Source organism: Cherax quadricarinatus, chromosome 8 (genome assembly GCF_038502225.1).
Source record: "Cherax quadricarinatus isolate ZL_2023a chromosome 8, ASM3850222v1, whole genome shotgun sequence".
NCBI classification, from domain to species: domain Eukaryota; kingdom Metazoa; phylum Arthropoda; class Malacostraca; order Decapoda; family Parastacidae; genus Cherax; species Cherax quadricarinatus.
Genome location: NC_091299.1, coordinates 14,302,251 through 14,324,327, shown reverse-complemented (window position 1 = coordinate 14,324,327; position 22,077 = coordinate 14,302,251). Strand labels below are relative to the sequence as shown.

General features: G+C 40.1%; 1 protein-coding gene across 3 annotated transcripts in view; it reads right to left on the bottom strand.

The window, feature by feature from the left end:
• LOC128685382 (serine/threonine-protein kinase Wnk) overlaps positions 1-22,077 on the bottom strand; it is a 132,427-nt gene that overhangs the window by 94,069 nt on the left and 16,281 nt on the right. For all 3 annotated transcript variants that reach the window (XM_053771893.2, XM_053771894.2, XM_053771892.2), the window contains 2 exons: positions 17,282-17,382; positions 1,992-2,052 (listed from right to left, as the gene is read on the bottom strand). In XM_053771893.2, coding sequence (XP_053627868.2) covers positions 1,992-2,052; positions 17,282-17,382 — 162 coding nt within the window. The remainder of the gene's footprint in view (positions 1-1,991; positions 2,053-17,281; positions 17,383-22,077) is intronic.

Genomic DNA, 22,077 nt, shown 5'->3' with positions numbered 1-22,077 from the left:
TTTAGATAAAGTAATGTGATAGCTGAGGCTATTGTTCTATACAGCAATACCATATAAGCAGAATTTTTTTTCAGCATTAAGTTTGCCCCTGCCAATTCAAAATGATTAGCTAACATAAGCTTAAGCTTAAAATCTCCCACTGCATTTGTGATTCACAAAAAGTGTAAGCCTTTGGCAGCCTTAAAACATGGCACAGCATTTTATTCAATGAATATGAAGGTCCTTAACGGCTTCTACTTCCATGACAACCATCTCATCTACGTACATTTACTTACTACAGTGCGAAAGCTACCTTCTTCAACTATTTTCCCAAAAATGTCAAGATAATTATATGCTGCTGTGGCATCACCACTCAACTTAATTAGTTAATTTACTATGCATATTGTAATGGCTTATACACCTGGCAAATTACTTTTGACCAGCAATGAACACTCCCAGTTTTATACTCACCCTGTGTTTGTTTTATGTCTTCTAACTACTTGTCTTCTGAATCAGATTACCAATATATTCGTGGGGATACTGCATTTGAAGAAACATTTTAGTCTACCAAGAGTTTTGCCATCACAGTAAATGATTGCTCTGCACTTGCAGCTTTTCTTTATGATGAGAGTAAGACACATGTGCAACATCTGGGTATCTTTATTGTAGACGTTTCGCCATCCAGTGGCTTTATCAATACAAATTCTAGGACATAACTTGAAGACAGTAGAACTATGTACAGAAGATGAGGTAATCAGTCCCTCAACCTAGGAGTAGGTGCGAACAGCACCATAGTCGTGGAGATTCTGAAGCAGAAGAAAGAATCCTGGCGCTTATATAGTAACGTCAGGTGTAGCAGACGAGGGCATATTCACTGGTAGGCGGGATTCCCCAGTGAATATGCCCTCGTCTGCTACACCTGACGTTACTATATAAGCGCCAGGATTCTTTCTTCTGCTTCAGAATCTCCACGACTATGGTGCTGTTCCCACCTACTCCTAGGTTGAGGGACTGATTACCTCATCTTCTGTACATAGTTCTACTGTCTTCAAGTTATGTCCTAGAATTTGTATTGATAAAGCCACTGGATGGCGAAACGTCTACAATAAAGATACCCAGATGTTGCACATGTGTCTTACTCTCATCTTGTCGGTATTATATACCATTTCGTACACAGCTTTTCTTTATTACTGCCAGCAATGTGCCTCACATACATTATGACAATGACCTTCATTAAACTAGGTTAAACAAGGACACATTGGTGTGTTTATTCAGTAGGATGCAGAGCACTCAACCATTCCCTAGGATGTGACCCACAACAGTCAACTAACACCCAGGTACCTATTTACTGCTTGGTGACAGAGGCAAAGAGTGTAAGGAGACTCACCCAAATGTCTCGCACTTTGTATCCAATATTGCACTTGTGTGGAAAGATACTTGTGTACAGTTCAGGACATTTATTAAAGGAAATGTTTGCCACAAGTGACTTCTTCAGTCCATTAGGACTGAAGAAACCACTAATGGGCTGGCTTCTTCACTCCTAATTTACTGAAGAAGCCACTCATGGCAAAAACGTTTCCTTTAATAAATGTCCTGAGCTGTACCTTCTAAGTGTCTTTTTCCACACTTTGTCAGTATCACCATGCCATTTCTCAATAATGCATTTGTTCTGATCCTCAATCCAAACAAAGTCTCTTCATGTTCTCCAGCATAACTACAAGACAATCTAAACACAGCCATAGGCATCAACAATTAAGCATTAGCCTCTTGCAAACTGACTATACACGCTGTAGGAACAACTAGACCAAGAGCTTTGGCAATGTCACTCATTTATTCTCTGACCTCATAACACCATATCTTATACATTTTAGCATTTAAGGAAATGATCTTTCTCATAAGCCTTTTCACCATGCATTCCTTATCAATCACTGGCCCTTGAGAACTCATCTTACAGTGGATCATAATGTTGCAATGTCAATGAATTAAAGGTATACTTTATTGCCACTACTTACCATACAGTGGTGGAGTAGGCTCTTCCCCAGGCATAGACACTCGTCCAAGAACCATATACCCCTGAAAAAAAAAAAAGAATAATTAGCTTGCAGCCTTTGTATAGAAATGATGTCATTAACAGCAATATATAATAAAATAATACTCTAAATTTTCAGCTTTTATTGCAACTAAATGATGAATATCAGCTGGAAGTTCAATAACACAATGATTCAATATTATCTAGTAGCAAAAATATCTCAATAAAGATAATAAAACATTACTTCCCATCCACATAAAGCAAGAGGCCACCAACCTTTCTGTTCACACGGTCCACATTAAGTTTAAAATTTGTAAATGGGCCATATTTCAAAAGCATAAGTGAAATGCCAAGGTAAGCATTTAACCTTTTCAGGGTCCAAGGCCAAAATCGGAAGGGGTGCCCCAGTGTCCAAGAAATTTTGAAAAAAAAAAAAAAAAAAAAATTTCTTACAGAATTAAAGAGTATATTTTTGTGAAGGTAATAAAACAAAAAAAAATTCTGATCAGTACTTACCGAGACACAGTGCCGAGAAATTGACCCAAAATGACCGGGTGACAGCAACATCGACAATTTCCACACACGCGCATTACTTAATTTTACATTTTTTTATAGTTTTTTTCTTTTCTTTTCTAATTTTTTTCTTTTCCTAATAACATTTGGGGCCTGAGAGACCAATACTGTATATAATGTATATATATAAACTCACTGCATTGAACACAATAACCGCACTAAAGTTATTATCATATTATTGTTTACCACAATTTGTGCATGTTTATTACAATAAACATGCACAAATCTTGTATAATACTAATGTTCTATCATATATTTACATATTTACAATCACTGGACATGTTTTTAGAACTGCTGGAGCTTGTGGAACTCCTTGAAACAAGGCACCATGCACAGAGGTACCTTACATTCCTTGCACATAAACCAAGTGTCTTTGCGTCTTTGTTGCCGTCATTTTGTTTGTACACAGACACTGCATCTCTTCTGAGCAAATTTCTTCTTAGTTGCAGGAAGCTGTATTATGAAGTGATCACCTTCCCTCCTCAAACGCTTGAGTATATCCTGAGGAGTTCGAGGACAGTTTTGTATAGCAAGTGTTGTTACCTGGAATTTCATTATGAGCTGTCTGACAACAGACAACAAAATTCACTATACGGTGGTCTGTTGCCAGTCTTCACTTGGTACATATTATATGCATTGAGCATTGAAATGTCCATGAGATGGAAGAAAAGTTTCATGTACCACTTGTAACTCTTACAAACACAATCAACAAAGCCAATCTGCATGTCACATTTGTCAACCAAGCGCATGTTTAGTGTATAATCAATCACTGTCACTGGTTTTCGAATATGTTCATTAGTCATTCTATCAACTTTGCCACTGTCTTGCATTTCGTTACGGTGAATGGTTGTCAACAATGTGATATCTCGTTTGCCATGCCACTGTAATGCCATGATGTCACCGGCAGTAAACACCTGCACCTCATCACCACGAGCACCTGCGTTGAACCTGGGCATATATTTACGATTAGAATGCACTGTGCCACACACATCTGACCTGTTCACTCGCAAGAAATCACTGAGTAAAGGGCTTGTGTACCAGTTATTTTTTTTATTTTATTATTATTTTTTATTATCACACTGGCCGATTCCCACCAAGGCATTTGGCCCGAAAAAGAAAAACTTTCACCATCATTCACTCCATCACTGTCTTGCCAGAAGGGTGCTTTACACTACAGTTTTTAAACTGCAACATTAACACCCCTCCTTCAGAGTGCAGGCACTGTACCTCCCATCTCCAGGACTCAAGTCTGGCCTGCCGGTTTCCCTGAACCCCTGCCGGTTTCCCTGAACCAGTTTTTTTTTTTTTTTTTTTTTTCAACAAGTCGGCCGTCTCCCACAGAGGCAGGGTGACCCAAAAAAAAAGAAAGAAAATCCCCAAAAAGAAAATACTTTCATCATCATTCAACACTTTCACCACACTCACACATTATCACTGCTTTTGCAGAGGTGCTCAGAATATAACAGTTTAGAAGCATATACGTATAGAGATACACAACATATCCCTCCAAACTGCCAATATCCCAAACCCCTCCTTTAAAGTGCAGGCATTGTACTTCCCATTTCCAGGACTCAAGTCCGACTATATGAAAATAACCGGTTTCCCTGAATCCCTTCACTAAATATTACCCTGCTCACACTCCAACAGATCGTCAGGTCCCAAGTATCATTCGTCTCCATTCACTCCTATCTAACACGCTCATGCACGCTTGCTGGAAGTCCAAGCCCCTCACCCACAAAACCTCCTTTACCCCCTCTTTCCAACCCTTTCGAGGACGACCCCTACCCCTCTTTCCTTCCCCTATAGATTTATATGCTTTCCATGTCATTCTACTTTGATCCATTCTCTCTAAATGACCAAACCACCTCAACAACCCCTCTTCTGCCCTCTGACTAATGCTTTTATTAACTCCACACCTTCTCCTAATTTCCACACTCCGAATTTTCTGCATAATATTTACACCACACATTGCCCTTAGACAGGACATCTCCACTGCCTCCAACCGTCTCCTCGCTGCTGCATTTACCACCCAAGCTTCACATCCATATAAGAGTGTTGGTACTACTATACTTTCATACATTCCCTTCTTTGCCTCCATAGATAACGTTTTTTGACTCCACATATACCTCAACGCACCACTCACCTTTTTTCCCTCATCAATTCTATGATTAACCTCATCCTTCATAAATCCATCCGCCGACACGTCAACTCCCAAGTATCTGAAAACATTCACTTCTTCCATACTCCTCCTCCCCAATTTGATATCTGAACCAGTTATCGGTATATAATGTATGCGCCTTACCAAGAGAAGGTGCCATCATGCTTCTCACTACGTCACCCGAGATACCCAATAACATCCTGGTATCTTTCAATATTTTACTTCCCATGTATACAACAATATCCAATACCAGGCCACTGTCACAGTCACAGAGTACAAACAGTTTTATACCAAAGCGTTTCCTCTTGCTCGGTATATACTGTTTGAATGACAGTCTACCTTTGAACAAAATCAAAGATTCATCAAGTACAAGATTCTTGAATGGATGAAAGTACTTGTTGAACTTTTCTTTCAGATACATAAAAATATTTCTAATCTTGTATAACCTGTCACTTCTGTCAGGCCTGGTTTTGTCAGAGAAGTGCAATATATGTAACAGTAAGATAAACCTGTTCACTAGGATGATTTCACTGAAGTCCGGGGTAGAAATTAGCCGATCTGTGGACCAGTATGCTTTTGTATTATGCTTATAGACATGAGGCATAAGCATTATTGTTGCAAAAAGCAAATACATTTCTGCAACAGTCGTCTTTTTCCACCGGTGTAGTCTTGACTGTGGTAATATCATTGTATTTGCCATGGTGTACTCAAAATACTTGTTACTTTCCCTGACAATAGTTTCCATCAAGGGATGGTCAAAGAATAATTCAAAAAATTCCAGTTCACTGGCAGTGGTTCCAAGGGGACAAGTAGGTAGAATTCCACTTTGAGAGTCATCAAAATGGTGGGGCTTGGGAACAAAATTGGGATTTTGCTGCCAATCCCAGATACAGTTTATTGGTGGATACTGGACATCATAGGCTGATTGTGATGGTAGTTGTGGTTGTGGTGGGCTGGTGGCTGGCGCTCCGCTTTGTCCTTGAACTGAGGAATCAGCAGCATGGGTCCCAGCCTGGGCTGGTGAGTCACGCATGGCTGTGGCATTACCATCACCACTACCACCAACTACTGATGCCTGTGGTCTATCCATGCCAAGTGCAGCCACATCATCCTCACTTTCACTGTCTATTCCTGGTGTAGGGTCACGGGATGAACTCCGGGATTTACTCCGTCCCCTGGGCACTGCATAGGGAACACTACCCGAGCGCATGCGGTGGCGTATATACCGACGCTTCACTGGTGAATATGTTTCCTCACTATCACTACTCGAATGATCGTCGAGAGCAATAAAATCACAATCCACGTCACTATCATCAACATTACTGAAGTCAGAGGCCTGGCCATGATAAAATAATAGTTTTCTCTTGCGATGAGGTACAACTGACCGTGATTGAGGAGTGCCCACACCAAAGGTAGAAGGATGAGGAGCATCAGGGTTTTCTGCACTATTATCAATATCCTGGTCATTCCTTTTGGTCACTAACTAATCAAAGCCAAAGAATTCGTCTTCATTTCCACTTCCATCAGAGTCAGAACTATCAGATAGGAAGAGGAGAGTCCCAATTTTCCTTGGAGTGAGAGCTGCCTTGTGACAAGGCATGGTGAGCAAAGGTAACTGAGCCGGCATTCCCACAATGCTATGCAGGCGCCTAGAATTTTTGTTTACGGTGCACACACACCACACAGACCTGTTCTCTCACATGTAGGCCTACCAGCATTTTTGCACTAAATTTGATGCCGCTAGAATTTTGGCGTAGATCTACGGTTTGGACTCTGAACATAAAGCCGTAGATCTACGGCACCCTGAAAGGGTTAACAACCTTGAATTTAACCGAAGTGAAAACTAGCCACAATATTAACATACAGTAATCAGTAAATGAAATTCTTCCTCCGTAAGCCATGCTTGTCATTAGAGGCGACTAAAATGCCAGGAGCAAGGGGCTAGTAACCCCTTCTCCTATATATATTACTAAATTTGAAAGGAGAAACTTCAGTTTTTTTTCTTTTGGGCAACCCCACCTCAGTGGGATACAGCTGGTATGTTGAAAGAAGAAGAATCAGTAAATGAATAAATTTATACAGGTATATAAAACTTATTTATTGATAATTATAATCAACATTGTCAACTCTGACTCGTAGGTAACTTTCCTCAGTGAAGTGTGTTGCATCTTCAAGGTCACACAAAACCAGTTAAGGAGCTGCGTGTGGGCCTTGGACCATGGGTTACTGACCTCTGATTTAGAGCATTTTATTATTTCTCCCTTTTGCACTTTTATATGCAAAAGTATTATAGGAAAAGAAAGCCAAATATGACTGGAGTAACGCCTTTCTTTTACAATATGCACTTTTAATCACTAACTTCATGGAAAACTTGTCACAAATAAAATATCAATCCTTCATTTCTCCACCATGATAAAACTGCATTTTGAATGCTGAAAGACACATGAAAGTATATATCACTACTATTCCCTACTTTCAGTGGGCATGCGTGAGCATGTTTGATAGGAGTGAATGGAGACAAATGGTTTTTAATACTTGACGTGCTGTTGGAGTGTGAGCAAAGTAACATTTATGAAGGGATTCAGGGAAACCGGCAGGCTGGACTTGAGTCCTGGAGATGGGAAGTACAGTGCCTGCACTCTGAAGGAGGGGTGTTAATGTTGCAGTTTAAAAACTGTAGTGTAAAGCACCCTTCTGGCAAGACAGTGATGGAGTGAATGATGGTGAAAGTTTTTCTTTTTCGGGCCACCCTGCCTTGGTGGGAATCGGCCAGTGTGTTATAAAAAAAAAAATTATTCCCTACTTAAGTACTCTTCCTGGCTCTGGTACAATCTTATTGTACCAGAGCCCAATACTACCTCATTTATCTCTGATCTATTATTTGAGTGGTGTGCAGTTGCCAAGTGGGACATGCATACCTGACCAGGCCCAGCTATCAGCTAAAACATCATAGCCAAGGGAAGTGGTGGAAACCCACTGGTCCCCAACACAGAAACACATTTTTCAACATTCAAAATTCAGTTCTGCTGTGGAATCTTGAGAGTCTATTTGGAATTGTACCACCCATAACCAGAAAGAGATACCTGTTGACAAGAGCTAGAATCCATGTGGGAATGACCCCTGAAATAATAACCCAAAATGTATGAGAGGTGGTTTCACAAGGCAATTAATGACTGCCAGAAATGGTGCAGAAGAGGATCATGGTGCTTGGTTATAAGTCAGCACAAGGACACAGTAACCCAAAAGAATGGTGTCTTACAAGGTAGAAAATCTTGCTGTTATATGCAAAAATACAGACAACAAAACAGACAAGCACACTAGCATGATCACATGCAGAGGGCCAAGTCAAAAGCATAAGTGGGTGACTCATCAATTACAAAGCCTCGAAATTAAGCTGATCCTAGAAAGGCATTCCCATTCAGCCACACTGCAAGGAACCCTATGCTTATACTGAAAGAAGCACCTTCCTATAGCACTAAGACAAACAGGGAATGAGTTTACAGTACTGTGAAAGTTAATAGACTCAGCCACATCAAGGGGAGACCTTGAATGAGAATCAGCCGTCAGTGAAAGGTTCTTGTAACACCAGTGGTAAGGGTACGAGACATTCCTGTAAAAAGCAAATAATTGATGCATCACCACCACTTGAGAAAGGTATTAGGGCCTGAATAGAAGAATTAGGTCATAAAGCAAAAACACTCCATAATAAACCCATGTCCCAACTGGAGGCCACTGACTGCAGACAAGGGAGTAGCTGTTTTCACATGAACAGGGAGACAAAAAAAAAAAAAGTGAAACCAAACTGCAAACCCAACCAAGGCAGGGAGTGCCCAAGAAAGAGCAAAGATTTGCTATGACTGAAGAAAAATCCTGCCATCAGGAATGTTATTAACCCAGTCTGGTCATGCCTCTTAACAGGTTTTGGGTCCACTGATAGAGGAGGTAATCATTTAAAGCCATCACCATAACAAAGGGTGTAGCTCAACTCAGCAGTCCTGCCACAGAGGAACTATCCCATACTAAACACTAATGGTGATCCCTGCCTGGAAGCAAGCCATCCCAACTCAACAATGGGCAGACTGAGTAATTATCACACCAAAACAAATGGTCATTTCCCAGAGAGAATCTTGAAGAATGGGGACTGCCATGCTAAACACAGTAATGTACAGTACTGGCTGAAGAAGTATCCATAAGGTAGATATGAGTGCCACAGACACAGATTAACAACTGTGACTTGTGAGGCCATGCAGACCAGATAAGAATTCTGCATCCAAGAATCTGAATTCCTTGGGTGTCTTCCTGGAATGTATCCTGTAGTCTACTCTCTAATCATATTTAATAAGATCTGTAGGGCAAGTTCCATTGATGATGGTGTCTTACCCCACTAATCAACCTCGCTTTGAGATTATGGCGAATCATTCACCATGGCAATATTTTAAAAGCATTTGAGAGGATATGAAGCAAATCTCAGCTCTCCTGATTACTTGCCTTCATCTCTTACCCTTCTCTTAGTAAACTTAATTTCAAGCTTCCTCTCTTCACAACTAATTCATAAATCAGAAACGAAACTAGGCAACTTTAGGGTCATCTTTGACTATTATCAAGTCACGCGCATTAGAGAAAGAAAAGGGGAGAAAGCCAAAAGTTGCCAGGTAAAGAGTGACAGGAGACAGCTAAGGTATCTACAAGCAAGTGTGTTCTGAAGATTTCAGAAATAGACAACATAATAATAGGAAAGGCAGGCTTCTACAAAAACAGCTCGTTAAGAATGTTTTGCATAAGGGCCGAGTCAAGAAGACAGCATCTAATAAGGCTAAAAGAGGGATAGGTAATTTAGTAAAAAAAATATTTATCTGTCCCTTTTCTAACCTTCACAAATGCCATTTAGTTGAATCTGCCCATATACATAACATGAATCTCAGTGCCTGCCTTTCCAGTACACTATCAAATGCTTTAAACTTCAGAATACTTGTGAACTGAACTGACCTCTCTTCACTTGAACTGACCTCTGACTTTTTCCCCTTTTCATTTACTTTCTTTCAACACACTGGCCGTATCTCAACAAGGCGGGGTGGCCCAAAAGGAAAAACGAAAGTTTCTCCTTTCACATTTAATAATATATACAGGAGAAGGGGTTACTAGCCCTTTGCTCCTGGCATTTTAGTCGCCTCTTACAACATGCATGGCTTACGGAGGAAGAATTCTGTTCCACTTCCTCATGGAGGTAAGAGGAAATAAACAAGAACAAGAACTAGTAAGAAAATAGAAGAAACCCCAGAGGGGTGTGTATATATATGTTGGAGGCAGTGGAGGTGTTCTGTCTAAGGGCAATGTGTGGTGTAAATATTATGCAGAAAATTTGGAGTGTGGAAATTAGGAGAAGGTGTGGAGTTAATAAAAGTATTAGTCAGAGGGCTGAAGAGGGGTTGTTGAGGTGGTTTGGTCATTTAGAGAGAATGGATCAAAGTAGAATGACATGGAGAGCATTTAAATCTGTAGGAGAAGGAAGGCAGGGTAGGAGTCGTCCTCGAAAATGTTGGATGGAAGGGGTAAGGGAGGTTTTGTGGGCGAGGGGCTTGGACTTCCAGCAGGCATGCATGAGCGTGTTCGATAGGAGTGAATGGAGACGAATGGTATTTGGGACCTGACGATCTGTTGGAGTGTGAGCAGGGTAATATTTAGTGAAGGGATTCAGGGAAACCGGTTATTTTTATATAGCCGGACTTGAGTCCTGGAAATGGGAAGTACAATGCCTGCACTCTAAAGGAGGGGTTTTGGGATATTAGCAGTTTGGAGGGATATATTGTGTGTCTTTATACGTATATGCATCTAAACTGTTGTGTTCTGAGCACCTCTGCAAAAACAGTGATTATGTGAGTGAGGTGAAAGTGTTGAATGATGATGAAAGTATTTTCTTTTTGGGTCACCCTGCCTCAGTGGGAGACAGCCGACTTGTTGAAAAAAAAAAAAAAAAACATGTATGTGTAGTGTGACCTAAGTGTAAGTAGAAGTAGCAAGATGTACCTGAAACCTTGCATGTTTATGAGACAGAAAAATGGACACCAGCAATCCTACCATCATGTAAAACAATTACAGGCTTTCGTTTTACACTCACCTGGCAGGACGGTAGTACCTCCCTGGGCGGCTGCTGTCTACCAACCTACTACCTATCATTTGATAATGGATTGGAATACACCAGAAAATCATTTGGTTTCACCTTCAATTTGTGGATTAGTTGTGAGATTGTGAGAATTATTCTTGAAACCTCATCAATCACCAGTGTTATAGATGGCTTAGCTGCCATCATCTTCATTGTAACTTTTGAATAGCATTCCACAAGGTTCTACTATGCCCCCTACTATTATAATTTATTAATGATCTTTAAAGTACAGTACATTCAATGCTGTCCACTTTTATTATGACTCAACTTAGCAATCATCTTTACACTTTAGAGCTCCTCCTCCACAGCTTTCACTGAACCTCACACTTTGTGGTCCAAGTTCCTTATGTATGATCTTAAGTCTACCACATTGTGGGTCACTTGTAACTTGTTCAAATTCATTTAGACTAAAACAAATGTTTGGCACACTCAAACCACAAGCTTCCATTAATTTCTGTGAATTACAATGACCCTTGCATCTGCTCAAAAAAAAAAAAATGAATTTCTTGTTCATTACTTCAACTTTACAAGCCTTATTTACCCTGTCCTGGAGTACTTTATTCATATCTAGGAAAGCTTTTCATCATCCAACGCTCTTCATGAAATACACAGGAAAGCTCATCTCATCAGTGCATATGTCATCACATTAACTCAAAGTACATGTATGAGCCTCTTCCTGTAAGGTTACATTCTTCCTATTCAACCACTACTTCCATGAATTTTGTTCCTAAGAATTTACAAGCTGTATGTACCACCTTCTTCATATGTGGTTACTTAATACATGCACAACAGTCACCTCTTACTCATTTTGAATCTCTGTTGCTAGTCCTAGAACAGAATGCTATGCTATACTCTCTTATTTTTAAAACCCACAATCATTCTGTAAAACAAAGTGTAGCACTATCCTGTGTCTTCCATGACAACTGAACTCCAGTATGTCAAGAGTAGTATATCCAATTATCTTCTAAAAAGTAGCTGATGTTCTTTCAGTTTTTCCTGCAAGCTTAGAAGGAAAAATTGAAAAGAACATGCTGTGATCTGCAATAAACGTAATGAATTGAAGGGATTAAAGCAAATTCTAAAACCAGATGCGATTTCCTAATACACTATCTCCTCACTCATTGGGGAATTTGATTACCCTACATACAGTAAACTCTAGGTAGTAGGTTGGTAGACAGCAACCACCCAGGAAGGTACTGAAGTCCTGCAAAGTGAGTGTAAAACGGAAACCTGTAATTGTTTTACGTGATGGAAGGATTGCTGGTGTAATTTTTTCTGTCTCATAAACATGCAAGGTTTCAGGTACATCTTGCTACTTCTACTTACACTTAGGTCACACTACACATGCATGTACAAGCATATACAGTGGACCCCCGGTTAACGATATTTTTTCACTCCAGAAGTATGTTCAGGTGCCAGTACTGACCGAATTTGTTCCCATAAGGAATATTTTGAAGTAGATTAGTCCATTTCAGACCCCCAAACATACACGTACAAACGCACTTACATAAATACACTTACATAATTGGTCGCATTCGGAGGTGATCGTTATGCGGGGGTCCACTGTATACACCCCTCTGGGTTTTCTTCTATTTCCTTACTAGTTCTTGTTCATGTTTCTTCTCATCTCCATGGGGAAGTAGAACAGAATTCTTCCTCCCTAAGCCATATGTGTTGTAAGAGGCCACTAAAATGCTGGGAGCAAGGGGCTAGTAACAAAAACATAGTAAACCTTCGTAAATTGCAGGATCATAGCTTTTTAATATTCTGCAATTTAATTATATTTTTAAACCATACCACGGGTGGGGATAGAACCCGCGATCAGTCTCAAAACTCCAGACCGTGTCATTACGATTTCATGACCCATGTTTAATTATATTTTTCATTTCAGGGTAAAATTAGTACAGGTCGGCCATCACTAATCCAGCAATCAGTAATTAAGTTCCATCAGTAATCCGGCAATAATTTTGGCTAGCATAATTTCAAATTTCCAGGGTCGCCACATCCATCTGCTGCTACTGTTTGGTGGTGCTACTTGCTACATAAGTCATTCCAATTTATTGTTTCCATTTACTGCTAAAACCTCCTCACTTTTAGCTCTAGCCATGGTTCCAACGAATAAAAGAAATGCTTCTTATTGTGTAAAGCACATATGTACACCATAGGTTGTCCATAAAAGGTAAGGTGGCTTTGAAGCCACTGTTGGTCGCCATGAGCTCAGCACACTCAGATAAGCTGTGACTAGTAAATTTGGGTGCCTACATATGAAAGAATAGGTCTGTGTGGTAAGTGTGCACTATATAAGAAAATTCTGCAGCATGCATAGTGAGAAAAAAGCTGAGACCATGTTTTTGGTGCAAAACTGAGTTTGCGGTGAATTTTTGTATGGTTTTTATTGTTGTATTCTCTTTTTCTCGTCTCATTTGACAGAATGGAAGATATATTACAGAAATAGATATGATTTTGATTGGTTTCACAACAGAAAGTACCTTGAAATTGAGCTCAGACTAGCGGAAATGTTCGATTTTCGCCGATGTTCAAGAGTAAACAAGTGACGTCACCATCCAATACGTGTCCAACTGGCCGGTCTAATACACACCCACGAATGGCTTGACATTATTTATACAATTATTACAATAATGCAGCAGTCTATATAACAGTAAATCTTTTATTTTTGGTGTGAGTAAAAATTCAAAATGGAAACCAAGCGTAATATAAGAGGGGCCTGGAGATGTGACTAATGAACAGAGAAAATGTTATTTTAGTGCCAGGAATGTCTGCACTGTTTTTTTCTGAACCCTGTTTTGAAACTGGCATCTCTTGAAATTTGTATGAAATTGGCCAAATTACCAATTTCTGACCACTTTACTGGATAGTTGAAATATGAAATATGTAAATATTTCAACTGACAGAACAGAAGGAACACTAGCGAAATAGTTATGAGTTTGGTAGACTGGAACAATGGAATGGGCCAAAAATAGGGCATAAAGTGGGTGAAATCACCAATGCATAAACATCCCCATTGGGCTAAGTGTATTCTAACCTAACCACTCTGTAATCCAGCAAAATCACTAATCTGGTACCCTACAGGTCCCAATGGTGCCAGATTAGTGATGGTCAACCTATACCATTATGGGACACTTCATTATGGAGTGTCCCATAATGGAGGGTACCTCCATTCCTCGGGCAAGACAAATGTTTTGGTGTGAGTGAGGCCTAACATCACTGCTCAGTAAACAAACTAGTTGTCAGTCTCTGAACACACATCATAAGACAGCCTCTCTGTGATTATCCTCTCTATTTTCATTCAAATCATCACCTCGCTCTGTCTCTGGATATTAATCATGGCACTCAAAAGAAATAAAAGTGATGCCAAACAGACAATTAGGCAGGAAACTCTTACAATTTCTAAGAAAACGGGCTAACATTGTGGTTAGAGTAAAGGTGAGAAGTGGTGGTTGTTACAGCTGATAGATTACTCACACAATTAGTATAATACATAATTACACATTCTTGTGCTTTAAACAGTCATTTACTTATGCTAGCAGCATTTATATAATTGTTGCATATGTTAATGATTGATAATGGTGTGAAAATGTTATTGAAAGAGAAAATTGTAGTGTTTAAAATGTAGTGAAGATGAAGGCCGCATGTGGAGACCACAGTTAAGATTAAAGATTAATTATTTCAATGTGATACAATGTTTGCACAAAGATGGGTGATATTTAGGTGTGCATGGAAAAAGCCCCTTAGTATGCAGAGTATTTCAGGCTATTCTGGCCAATACCTGGAGGTTACCTGGAGGTTATTCCGGGGATCAACGCCCCCACGGCCCGGTCCATGACCAGGCCTCCCGATGGATCAGGGCCTGATCAACTAGGCTGTTACTGCTGGCCGCACGCAGTCCGACGTACGAGCCACAGCCCGGCTGATCCGGCACTGACTTTAGGTATCTGTCCAGCTCTCTCTTGAAGGCAGCCAGGGGTTTATTGGCAATTCCCCTAATGCTTGATGGGAGGCTGTTGAACAGTTTTGGGTCCCGGACACTTATGGTGTTTTCTCTTAGTGTACCAATGGCGCCCCTACTTTTTATTGGCGGCATTTTGCATCGCCTGCCCAGTCTTTTACTTTCGTAGGGAGTGATTTCTGTGTGCAGATTTGGGACCATTCCTTCCAAGATTTTCCAAGTGTAGATTATGATATATCTCTCCCTCCTGCGTTCCAACGAGTACAAGTCAAGTGCTTCCAAGCGTTCCCAGTAGTTAAGGTGCTTGACAGAACTTATACGTGCAGTAAAGGATCTCTGTACACTCTCTAGATCTGCGATTTCACCTGCTTTGTATGGAGATGTTAATGTACAGCAGTATTCCAGCCTAGAGAGAACAAGTGATTTGAAAAGGATCATCATGGGCTTGGCATCTCTCATTTTGAAAGTTCTCATTATCCATCCTATCATTTTCTTTGCACGTGCGATCGTGGCACTGTTGTGATCCTTGAAAGTGAGATCCTCAGACATTACTACTCCCAGGTCCCTTACATTATTTTTCCGCTCTATTGTATGGCCGGAGTCAGTAGTATACTCTGTTCTAGTTATTATCTCCTCCAGTTTTCCATAACGGAGTAGTTGGAATTTGTCCTCATTGAACATCATATTGTTTACCGTTGCCCACTGGAAAACTTTGTTTATATCTTCTTGGAGGTTAACCGCGTCCTCAGCAGATGATAGCCTCATGCAGATCCTAGTATCATCCGCAAAGGATGATACGGTGCTGTGGTGTATATCTCTGTTTATGTCTGATATGAGGATAAGGAATAAGATGGGGGCGAGTACTGTGCCTTGTGGAACAGAGCTCTTCACTATGGCAGCCTCCGATTTAACTCTGTTGACCACTACTCTTTGTGTTCGATTTGTTAGGAAGTTGAAGATCCATCTCCCCACTTTCCCAGTTATTCCTTTAGCACGTATTTTATGGGCTATTACGCCATGATCGCATTTGTCAAATGCTTTTGCAAAGTCTGTGTATATTACATCTGCATTCTGATTTTCTTCCAGTGCATCCAAGGCCATGTCATAGTGATCCAGTAGTTGTGAGAGGCAGGAGCGACCTGCCCTGAACCCATGTTGCCCTGGATTGTGCAGATTTTGGGAATCCAGGTGATTTGCAATCCTGCTTCTTAGCACTCTTTCAAAGATTTTTATGATGTGGGATGTCAGAGCTATTGGTCTATAGTTCTTAGCTAATGCTTTGCTGCCACCTTTATGGAGTGGGGCTATATCCGTTGTTTTAAGTGACTGTGGAATTTCACCCATGTCCAAGCTCCTCCTCCATAGTGTACTTAGGGCACGCGAGAGGGGTTTCTTGCAGTTCTTAATGAAAACAGAGTTCCACGAGTCTGGGCCCGGGGCTGAGTGCATAGGCATGTTGTCAATGGCTTTTTCGAAATCTATCGGAGTTAGGGTAATGTCGGAAATCTGGCATACATTTATGGAGTTTTGAGGCTCATTCATGAAGAAATCATTTGGGTCGTCGATCCTCAGACCGATTAGTGGTTCACTAAACACAGAGTCGTACTGGGATTTCAATATTTCAATATTTCACATCGACTATATCTATACACTTCTGTAGTGACAAGGAGCAACGAATTGAAGGTAAGGTAAAACTCATTTTTTGTCACTTTTCATCCTGTTTCAAACAAGAATATGTGAAAAAAAAAAAAAAAATTTCAACAAGTCGGCCGTCTCCCACCGAGGCAGGGTGAATATATAATCCTGAACATAAAATACTGAATATATAATATTGAGTGCTGCTAGTTTTGAGGGTCATTTATGCTCATGCTTCCCACTTTCTCTGGTAAAAATATGCTATCTTCAGTTAATAACCTCTATTAAATTGAAAATGGCACTAGTTGGTGAAACCTGTTCAAAATAAAGATATCCAGGTGTTGCACATGTGGTATTCTATACCAATGTTATCAAAGAAATAAACTCTTACAATGAGTCAACAACCAGCCTTCCTCAGGCCTTAGAAATGGAGGTCTGTTGAACACAACCCTATTTTTCCCATGTTTTCACTCCATTAATTGCGGAAATTACAGGTAACTATTTTCAGGAACAAAACCAATGTGAATTATGAATGTTCAGTGTAAAAATATCTGTCTCCCTTATACAGACAGGTTTGCCTACCATATAAAAACAGGAGGTCTGTTATCCCTAAATAGGTCTGTCTATCCTGTATAAGATAATTTTCATGTAGATTTGTTCCAGCACATTAACATCTTAATAATTTGCAAATATGAAAACCAAAATAAAATTGGAAGTTCCTTTTAATAACACTGATAAATATTATTCCAACACTGCCTAAGTAGTGGCCATTCAACAAACCTGATTATCATTGTAGGGTTGTTTTCCATCTGGAGTGGGTGGGGGTCGTCGGCGCTGGGGTGTTGCTTTTTGCTGTATCCCACTTAGCGCCAAAAAGTAACCTGAAACATGTCGATATAGTATTTATAAGGATCATCTTCTAGTATATTTTTCATTTCCCTCCAAGGAGGTGTGACCCAGAGAAGAAAACACAATCACCATCACTCATCCTTTCTAAGAGTTAGACTTCAGATTATCATTAAAGTAATTACATATTCAGTTTTTGCAAGTACATACAGTATCATTAAGAAGAAACATGTAAATTCACATGATATATAACAAGATATAGGTAAAAACTACATGGGAAAGTGGAGAAGACTCCTTCTTCCATAAGCCGTGTGTGTCATAAGCAGCAGCTAAAATGCTGGAATTATTGAATGTAAAACGGAGAAAAACTTTCTGAAAGTGTTTCTTCTTTTATTAGGTCACCCTGGTTTGTTAGAGACTTCTGCACCAACCTTCATCAGATGTGGATGTCTTGCTCTCGCCTGAGTACCAGTGACAAATTTCCCCTGCTCTCTCTGGGACGCTTGTCCTCATCCACTTTGCCCGCTGGGCACATTACGGGAGGGGCACCTCTCATCGACTTACTTTTAGCCAGTTCCATTTTCCCACCCTGCGGATAATCTTTAACAGTTTTGGTGGGAAGCCAGTTACTGAACACAGGTGTGGTGCAGGTGTTCCATTCTGCTGGGGCCTGGCAAGGGAGTCCACCTGATTCAACTGGGAGCTTCTAATTCCTGTTATTATTTACCTAGGAACTCTTGTTCCTTTTTCTATCAATGCCCAGCTTTGGGCAACAAATCTTCCCCATACATTGGGAAGTCGGGCTTGATATGGCTTAAGCCGTCAGACTTCCCCAAAGCCACAACAGATTCCACAACAGGTGTAGGGTTGTCAAGTTTACACTAACTTATATTAAGTTAGTAATAGAACTAGGCATTAAAACACAATAAAAAGTAAAATACATACACAGTACATTCATTACTTACCTTGAAATATTTGTAGTCTTAATGTAGGGTAAGACGTGAGTAGTATTTATTTGTAGTCCCAGGCAGATTACATCTGCCAGGGCTATACCTACCAGCTACATACACTGCGGCCCAAAGCCATATTATTACCATCGACATACCATGTTCACTGACTCTAATCGTTTCTAACAACTACATATAGATACCATCATAAACAAAGGGAGAAGTAATGAATAATTCATGCCGAGAATTGTAAACAAAAGTGTTATGTAAAGTGTATTAAGGGTGGTGACTGGGCCAGACGCAGATTCATACAGTTTTCTTTAACGCTAGACCAGAGAAAACAATGTTGTCCCTCCACCGATTCACCCCTTGATAGCACATAAACATTGCATGCTTATATGCTGTGTAATGTGTTTCTTATATAATTTTGAAGAAAATATAAATAGATTAATGAAAATGTCTACATTAATATAAAATAAGACATTTAATGTGCCCAAAAGTGATTACTTTTAAACATACATCGCATATAAACATTGCATATTTATATGCTATGTAACGTGTTTCTTACATAATTTTGAAGAAAATATCATAGATGGATTAATGAAAATTTCTATATTAACGTAAAATAAGACATTTAGTGTGCCAAAAAGTGAGTCACACATGTATGAGCAGCTCAGGTGGACGCATCTGATACATACGATTTCCGAGTGGAGGTACAAAATCCGGACCAAAATTTCACCCAAAAAAGTGGTCTAAATCCAAAATGTACGATATTCGGTGCAAATGAAATCCGGAGTTCCACTGTATTTCTTCAATTGTTTATTTCAAATTGTATTTGTATACTGTATACCTATTCATTATGTATACAAATTAAAATGAAATCTACTAGAACCACTAATGCTTAAAGCTGCTACTGAATTATTATGAGGACAGAGTGACACTACTTGACTATATGGAAACATTTTAAAATGTATACATTAAACACCAACAAATAAAATAGGCTTTTGTATCAGAGAATAATAAAGGAAAAGCAATTCACTTTAGTTGTAGAGCTAAATGAAAAATAAAACAAATTATATATTAGAGATTTTATATGCTGTCAATGTGAGCAGAATAACATCTATGAAGGACTTCAAAGAAACCTGTTCACCAGATTTGCAGTCTGGAGATGGGAAATACAGTGCCTCCACTCCGAAGGATAGCTGAGGATGTTGCAGTGTCAAGGGTAATTTGAACTGTAATACCTGCACACATCTGACAAAACAGAAACTGAATGAGTACTGTTGCATGTGTTTCCTTCCTTGAATCACCCCGCCCTAGTGGAGATGACCGACATGGAAAAATGCTGACTACAGGCATACCTCATTAATACAGTGCTTGCTTCAGAGTGTTTTGCTAACAGAGTGCTTGTCAATTATATTCATGTTTACAATTTTTGGTGCTTGCTTTGCTCTTAAGATGGTTTTCAGCAATTTGAAAAAAAATAGCCATTACTTTTTACTTTTGCATTGTTTTTTAGGCATAATGCTACTGCGCACTTAACCCTTAAACGGTCCAAACGTATATATGCGTTTTTTCAACTTCCGAAAATATGTAAAAAAATGTAGATCTTCTTTTTTGTTTTACATTTGAAAACGTATAAAAAAAACTTTAATCTACATTATTTTTTTTTTGTTATATTTGAAAATATGTAAAAAAAAAGTAGATCTACTTTTGTAGCACTACAAATTTGAACGTTGATCTGTTTGGACCGTTTAAGGGTTAATAAATCATAGCATAAACATATTTTTAGGCTTTTATATGCACTGGCAAGTGAGAAAAAGGCTGTGATTCACTTTACAGTGGCAGTCTGGAACCTAACCTGCCGTATTAGAGAGGTATGCTTATACAGTGGACCCCCGCATAGCGACCTTAATCCGTGCAAGAGGGCTGGCTGTTATGCGAAATGTTCGGTATGCGAATGAATTTTCCCCATAAGAAATAATGGAAATCAAATTAATCCGTGCAAGACACCCAAAAGTATGAAAAAAAAATTTTTACCACATGAAATATACATTTTCCTACACACAAAGAGAAGGATACATGCACAATAGTAGAGTAGTACATGCACAATATATATTGTGCATGTACTACTCTACTAAATGAAGAATAAATGACACTTACCTTTATTGAAGATGCAGCAATGACTGATGAGACACTGTGTCCTGGGAGTGCCTTTTCCTCCTGAGTACTGTAGGTCCTGTTTGGTATTTTCTTCCAGAACAGGCCTTATCACACTGTGTATGTCACTACGATTCTTAAATCTCTCAAACCAACCTTTGCTGGCTCTAAATTCACCAATATGAGCACTAGTTCCAGGCATTTTCCCTGTTCACCTGGGTGTTAGTTGACTGGTGTGGGTTGCATCGTGGGAGACAAGATTAAGGACCCCAATGGAAATAAGTTAGACAGTCTTCGATGACACTGACTTTTTTGGGCTATCCTGGGTGGCAAATCCTCTGGGGTTGTTTCTTGGTATGTATTCTCAATAAGCCACACCAACAACGGTGCTACAGCAGCAGCAGCAGCTGACGGTGGTACAGCAGCAACAGACGATGCTACAGCAGCAGCAGACGATGCTACAGCAGCAACTGACGATGTTACAGCAGCAGCAGACGATGCTACAGCAGCAGCAGCAGCTGACGGTGGTACAGCAGCAACAGACGATGCTACAGCAGCAACAGACGATGCTACAGCAGCAGCAGACGATGCTACAGCAGCAGCAGACGATGCTACAGCAGCAGCAGACGATGCTACAGCAGCAGCAGACGATGCTACAGCAGCAGCAGACTGTACTACAGCAGCAGGAGCAGCTGACGGTGGTACAGCAGCAGCAGCTGACAGTGCAGCAGCAGCTGACAGTGCAGCAGCAGCTGACGGTGGTACAGCAGCAGCAGCTGTACCACCAATAGTAGCGATGGTTGATTGGGGTTTATTATACAACCTGGCCAGCTCGGAGACACGCACTCCACTTTCATACTTATCAATGATCTTTTTCTTCATCTCCATAGTAATTCTCACCCTTATTGCTGTAGGGTTGGCACTAGAAGCTTTCTTGGGGCCCATGGTCACTTATTTTCCAGAAAAAAATCACCAAAAACACTGTAATAATACGAAATGTTCCGATTGTATGCTTGGATGTTACCGCGGAGGCTGGCTGGTAAACAATGCCACCGGCGGAACATGTGAGCGTGGCTCAGGCCGCACATTGGACGCGTCTCGGACAAAGGGCGCTGAGCGGGTTTTTGGGCGGTATGCAAGGCAAAATTTTAGCGATCAAAGCGTCCGGTATGCGGATTGTCCGTTATGCAAGGCGTCCGGTATGCGGGGGTCCACTGTACAGTGGACCCCTGAGTTTCGTGATTAATCCATTCCAGAGAGCCTGCTGAATGTCGAAATTGCCGAATGGCGAAACCATTTTCCCCATAAGAAATAATGGAAATAAAATTAATCCGTTCCCAACACCCAAAAATATTAAAATAAAATATTTTTTTCAAATTAAATAAAGATTTACATACTGAAAACAATGAGAAATCAAGTACATACATATAAAAAATAATAACAACATTATACTTACCTTTACTGAAGACTTCTAGGTGGATGGAAGACGGGAGGAGGGGATAGGAGGAAGGTGTACACTATTGTTTGAAAGGAGAATCTCCTTCCATTAGGACTTCAGGTATGAAGTCCTTATCTGGGGTTACTTCCCTTCTTTATTTTTTAAAGACACTGGGAACACCTTGA